Source organism: Ostrinia nubilalis, chromosome 11 (genome assembly GCF_963855985.1).
Source record: "Ostrinia nubilalis chromosome 11, ilOstNubi1.1, whole genome shotgun sequence".
Lineage (NCBI taxonomy): Eukaryota > Metazoa > Arthropoda > Insecta > Lepidoptera > Crambidae > Ostrinia > Ostrinia nubilalis.
Window position 1 is genome coordinate 10,128,795 of NC_087098.1, and position 6,669 is coordinate 10,135,463.

At 58.8% G+C, this 6,669-nt stretch overlaps 1 protein-coding gene across 1 annotated transcript; it reads left to right on the forward strand.

Moving 5' to 3' along the window:
• The first annotated feature begins 539 nt into the window (after nucleotides 1–539).
• Nucleotides 540–6,422, forward strand: LOC135075990 (uncharacterized). Its single transcript, XM_063970437.1, has one exon. It carries the CDS (start codon nucleotides 540–542, stop codon nucleotides 6,420–6,422), a length of 5,883 nt encoding a protein of 1,960 aa, XP_063826507.1.
• The last annotated feature ends 247 nt before the right edge of the window (nucleotides 6,423–6,669 follow it).

Below are 6,669 nucleotides of genomic sequence, written 5' to 3' on the forward strand. Positions count from 1 at the left end.
GAGCCGTAATCGCTTTACGGTATTGCCTTTTCGAGAGAAAAAGCAAGCATTTGTTGTCTCGCTCCCACTAGCGGCCCTCGCTCACACCGTACTGCGTCTCGCTCGCACTCGCTCCGTCCTTGTCGCACGGAGGCACGCGATACGGCGTTAGATTGAGGCGTAGGCGTCACTAGTGGAGAGTGGCATGGTGGGCCCAAATATAGCGGTGGTCCGAGCCAAAAACACAGTCCACTTGAAGATAGCTACGAAGTAACAACTAAGAAACAAGAAGTCCCTAGAAGCCAACAGCAGCCAGTACAAGCCCACTCAAGAAACAAGGGGTTGTTATTTCACTACACCCCCTCCCCGCTACCCCGCTACGTGAACACCGGCGAGAGAGAGACGGCGACATCTCTGCATCGGGCGCTTCTTCTTCGAGCCTTCAACAACTCCCAGGCGCAACTCCAGTAACCCGTGGGGCGTACCCCACATTTTGGTCCTTGACGAAGCCGGATTACGTCGGGTTGTTGAAGAAACTTTGGAAGAATTGAAGACAGAAAATGCCAGTGACAAGATCGCGCAGCGGAGGTTCAAGAGTCGGAGCCACGGAGAGTACATCGGAGTACACCATGTCGACTGCCGTTGCGGACGAACAAGGGACTAGTCAGACGGAGACGACGGCGTCGCAGCGCACCGTGCCAGTGCAGCGCGCCGCTCCGGGGCAGGGCGAGCGCACGCAGGCGCCCCTGCCACACACATCCGCGCAGCCGCCGCTGGCTGAGCAGCAGAGAAGAGCTGCCCAGCGGCCGCTGTCAACATTGGGGCCGGCGCAGCCGCCGCTGAGGACAGACCAGCGGCCGCCGCAGCCGGCAACGGGAGCCGGAGAGCCAACGCTGCAGGAGCAGCGTCGCCAGGCTGAGCTACGGACCCGACCGGTATCGTCGCCCGAGTCGCCGCCCCCTGCGGAGCAGGGGCCGACGCGGCTCGAGCGCCCCGCGGCGCCAGCGAGATCAACAGCAGCGCCGCCGAGATCGACGGCAACAACGAAAAAATCGAAGCGCACCCGCAAGTTAATGGAAGCCAGGGAGGAGCTACTGCGACTGCAAGTGAAGCTTGCGGCCGCCAAGGTGGCCGCCCTGGAAGCAGACAGCGACTCAGAAGAGGACGTGGACACGGTGATGGAGGAAGCGGACCACAACGCACGGGTGAACAACTGGTTGGATACCAGTGTGCCGCCCATGCCCATCGCCACCGAGCCGCCCCTGGCCATCGCCAGCGAGCCGCACAGAGCGCCGGAGCCACCGCCACCGCTGGGGGACATAGAAGATAGAAGGCCTCAAGCCATAGAAGTCCCTCAGGCACCGGCGGGAGCCGGCGCGCCCGCGCCGCTCCACCACCAAGTAGACCTGTCGGAGCTGGCCAGCGCCATAGCGCAGGCCGCCCGCTCCGGACAGCACAACAACAACAGCAAGATGTTCGCAGAGCTGCCATACTTCGGGGGGTCGCATCACGAGTGGCTTTCATTCAAGGCCGCGTACTTCGAGACGCAGAGCGGGTTCACGGACTTGGAGAACCTCACCCGCCTGCGCAGAAGCCTCAAGTCGAGAGCAAGAGAAGCCGTCGAGAGTTTGTTGATATACAACTCTAACCCACGCGACGTGATGAAAATTTTGGAGGCAAGATTCGGGAGGCCGGACGCCATAGCTGTCGCAGAAATGGAGAAAATTAGAAGCTTGCCGCGCCTCGCCGACAGCCCACGTGACTTGTGCATATTTGCGAGCAGGGTCACGAACATAGTCGCCACACTGAAGACCATCGGGAAGCAGCGGTACTTACTCAACCCCGAGATAGCGAAGTTAACAATGGAGAAGCTGCCGCCTGCCATGAAGTACCGGTGGTACGACTTCGCCGCAGGACAGCCCACCGACGAGGCCGACATAGAAAAGTTGGCGCGCTTCCTGAACCACGAAGCGGAGATCTGCGGTCCGTACGCGCAGCCGGAAGGGGTTTCGGAGCCGGCGGCGAATCGCAGAAACCACAAAACGTTTAACGCCCAACAGTACGAGGCAGTGAATAGTGAACGTCATAATAGTGAAAGTGAACGGCAATATAGTGAACGCCAGAACAGTGAGCGGCGAAATAGTGAAAGACAGAACAGTGAGCGGCAAAATAGTGATCGTGAAAATAGTGAAATGAACAGAAAGTGCGTGTTGTGCAGTGCTACGGGACACAGTGTCGCGGGATGTGCAAAGTGGAGAGACTCGAACACATCGCAGCGCTGGGACTTAGCGAAAGAAAAGCGATTGTGTTTTCGGTGTTTACGATTCCGCGCGCGTGGACATAACTGCAAAGTGATCAAGTGCAACATAGAAGGGTGTGAAAATGTGCATCATAGAACGCTCCACTACTCCAAGAGAAGTGAGGAGCCGAGTGAAGTGGTAGGTTCGACGTGGACAGGAAAGGGCACACAAGCCTTCCTGAAAATAGTGCCTGTGCAAATACGCGGCCCGCGCAAGAGAATAGATACGCACGCACTACTCGACGACGGGTCTACGGTGACACTTATTGACGAAGATCTCGCGCAGCAAGCCGGCCTGCGCGGACCGCGGGAACCTCTACACATCGAGGCCATCGGGAGTGCGCGGGTGGACACCTCCGCGTCCCGGAGGCTCAACATCACGCTGAACCGGTCCGGGCAGGGCAAGCAGCACCGCATACGAGCACGCACCATCCAGAATCTTAAGCTGTCGCCGCAAAGTGTCAAACTCGAAGACATAGTGAGATGTGAACATCTAAGTGATATTCAAGAAAGTGTAGTGCTACATAGTGCGCGGCCGCAAATATTGATCGGCCAGGACAACTGGCACTTGCTCGTCGCACAGGAGCAGAGAATCGGTAAGCGACACCAACCTATCGCTTCGCTTACACCGCTCGGCTGGGTGCTACACGGCGCGTGCAGTCGCACCGTCGGGCACAGAGTGCATTTTACACAAGAGATTGAGAGCGAGGAACGCCTCAATATGGACCTCAAGCACTTCTTCTCGTTGGAGGCCTTGACGATTGCCCCTAAGCTGCCTCACAACGACCCCGAAGCCCGAGCACTGAAAATACTGAAAGAGAAAACCACACGGTTAATGGACGGACGCTTCCAAACCGGGTTATTATGGAAAAACGAAGACATCAAGATGCCTGAGAATAGAGACTACGCCCTCAGGAGGCTGGAGGCCACCGAGAAGAAAATAGAAAAGGACCCAGAGGTCAAGGGCAAGGTCATCGAGCAGATGGAGGCCCTGGTGGAGAAAGGATACGCAGAACTCGCGCCCGTCAATAGCGACAATGACAAGAGATGGTACCTGCCCTGCTTCCCGGTCTTCAATCCTCAGAAGCCGGGAAAGATCAGGATGGTGCACGACGCGGCGGCGAAAACGAAGGGTATGGCGCTCAACGACGCACTTCTCACCGGGCCCGACCTCCTGCAATCCCTACCCGGTGTGCTGATGAAGATGCGTCAGCACCGGGTAGCGGTGTCTGCGGACATTGCAGAAATGTTTCTTCAGGTCAAGATCATCCCAGAGGACCGGGACGCTCTACGATACCTCTGGCGGGGGTGCGACAGGACAGCTCCGCCCCAAGAATATAGAATGACCTCGTTAATCTTCGAGGCCACATCCTCACCGGCTACTGCAATTTACGTGAAAAACAGAAACGCAGAAGAGTTCGATGCGCAATATCCAAAGGCCGCGGCAGCTGTAAGAGACAACCACTATATGGACGACTACATCCAGAGCTTCGAGAACGAAGAGTCGGCCATCGAGATCGCCGCCCAAGTACGCGACATCCATCGCCGAGCGCACTTCCATCTGCGCAAGTGGATCTCCAACTCGCCGCGGGTACTGCAGGAGCTGGAAGAGGAACAGGCGCTCGAGGAGCGCTCCCTGGGCCCCAAGAACGAAAAGGTCCTAGGAATGATATGGAAGACATCATCTGACGCGTTGAAGTACAACTTGGACCTGAGCCGACTTCCCGACGACATCCTACTCCGGAAGCCCACCAAGAGGCAGGCCCTCCAGGTGGTCATGTCCCTATTCGACCCCCTGGGCCTCGTGTCGCCGGTGACAGTCCAGGCGAAGCAAATACTTCAAGAGATTTGGAGGCGGAGCACCGCGTGGGACGAGCATCTACAGGATGACCTGGCGGAGAGGTGGGCCAAGTGGGTCCAGCAATTGGAAGCCCTCCGTGCCATCGAGATACCCCGGTGCTACCCTCACTTCACTCAAGGCGACAATCTCCAATTACACGTATTCGTCGACGCCAGCGAAACCGCCTACGCCGCCGCCCTCTACTGGCGGGTGGAAGACAACGACGGGCGGGCGCACACGACACTGGTCCTGGCTAAGAGCCGGGTCGCGCCGCTGAAGACCACCTCGATTCCCCGCCTGGAGCTGCAGGCCGCAGTTATGGGTACGCGGATGGCGAGCTGCGTCCTTGAAGAACACGACCGAAAGCCGACAACAAGGACGTTCTGGACGGACAGCCGAACGGTCCTCACGTGGCTACGAACGGGCGCACGGTCCTACAAACCGTTTGTGGCGCACCGTATAGCAGAGATTGAAGAAAACACCAAGATAGAGGAATGGCGCTGGGTGCCCACCAAGATGAACGTCGCGGACGACGGAACGCGCGACGTGCCCAGGGACTTCGACAGTGAACATCGATGGTTCAACGGGCCCAGTTTTCTGCGGGACGACCCAGCGACCTGGCCAACCGAAGAAAGGAAGATTCAGCAAGACACCGGGGAGGAAAGAGCAAATTTGATAGACAGGAGAGCCACAAAGCTGCTAGAAGTGATCCCGCAGTGCGACCGGTTCTCCAGGTGGGAGAGGTTCGTGCGAACCACCGCTCGCGTCCTGCAATTTGTTGACAGATGCAGGCCGACAACGAAGCAGGCTGCTTACGCACGGACGCGGGCCAACAAGGTGGCAGACCCCACCTGGAGGAAGCAGCAGTCACGAGACACCAGAGGGCGCGGTCACAAGAAGGAAGTACAGCAGACTGAAGACAAGTTCGTGGCCCTCCCGGCAGAGCTCCTCATCCGGGCTGAAGATTTAATAGTGCGCGCGTGCCAGGAAGACAGTTTCAGAGAAGAGATCCACTGTCTGTCCCAGCATCGACGCGTCAATCGAGATAGCAAGTTATTCAAGATCGCAGTGGAGTTGGTTGACGGGTTATTGACCATCAAAACCCGTATAGCTGCAGCCGAAGACGTCCCGGAGGCGGTAAAGCGGCCGCCTGTCCTAGACGGCCGTCACCACATCGCGAGGCTGTACATCGGGCACGTGCATCGCAGCGGTCACCACCAGGGGGTGGAGGCCACCATCAACCAGTGCCGGCAGAGGTTCCACATCCTGGGACTTCGGCCGACGGCACGCAGCATCGTGCACCAGTGTACGCCGTGCCGCCGACGACGGTGGGCGCCGCCTGCGCCCCCGACCGGGGACCATCCCGCCGGTCGGCTCGCGCACCATCAGCGCGCCTTCACCTTCACGGGCGTCGACTACTTCGGGCCGCTGCTCACCACCGTGGGGAGAGCCACCAAGAAGACCTACGTGGCCCTGTTCACGTGTCTCACGACGCGTGCGGTCCACCTTGAGATGGCGGCATCACTCACCACCGACTCCGCGGTGATGGCACTGCGGCGGTTCGTCGCGAGACGAGGCTGTCCCAGAACCATCTGGTCCGACAACGGGACCAACCTCCACGGCGCCGAGAGAGAGCTCCGGCGCGCCATCGACAACGCAACAGAAGAGGAAGCGGCCAAGCGGAGGATAACCTGGCGCTTCATCCCTCCCGGCGCTCCTTTCATGGGCGGAGCGTGGGAGCGCTTAGTGAGGTCCGTCAAGACGGCCCTGTCGGCCGTGATGGACAGCCGACCGACCAGCGAGGAGACCCTCGCCACCCTGCTCGCCGAGGTTGAGATGACGGTGAACAGCCGTCCGCTCACCCACGTCTCTGTCGACCCGCAAGACCCGGAGACGCTGACCCCCAACCACTTCCTGCTGTTGGGGCCAGCCCACGCACCACCGGCGGGAGAGACCTCCCCGCAAGACCTCCTGGGCAAGGCGAGTTGGCGGACGGCGCAGCGCCTCGCCGACATGTTTTGGGCGAGATGGCTTCGAGAGTACCTGCCCGAGCTCCAGCACCGGCGGGAGCCCCATGGGAAGGGCCCTGCAGTCCAGCTGGGAGACGTCGTCCTGATCGCCGACAACACGCTGCCTCGCAACACCTGGCCGCTGGGGAGAATCGTGGCTACGTACCCCGGCCCCGATGACATCGTGCGAGCAGTGGACGTGCAGACCAAGGGCGGCATCCTACGGCGACCTACGAAGAAGCTGGTGGTGCTGCAGTCGACGGCAGAGCCTGCGAACGTTCTTCCCACGGAGTGATGCGTCGCGGCTACGAGGCTTCACCACGACGCACGGCGGGAGAATGTACAGAACGTTCGTAATAGATGTAAATATGAATAAGTGTATTTTGTATTCGTTTCGTAGCTTATAATAGACCCTGCAATGTATAAAGAAATAGCGATTAGAAATAGACACAGAGATGTATGTTGTTTGTGCAATAAAGATAAGCTAGGCCAGAAAAGTAGGCAATTGTTATCTTTATCTGTCATTTTTGAATTGTATAGTG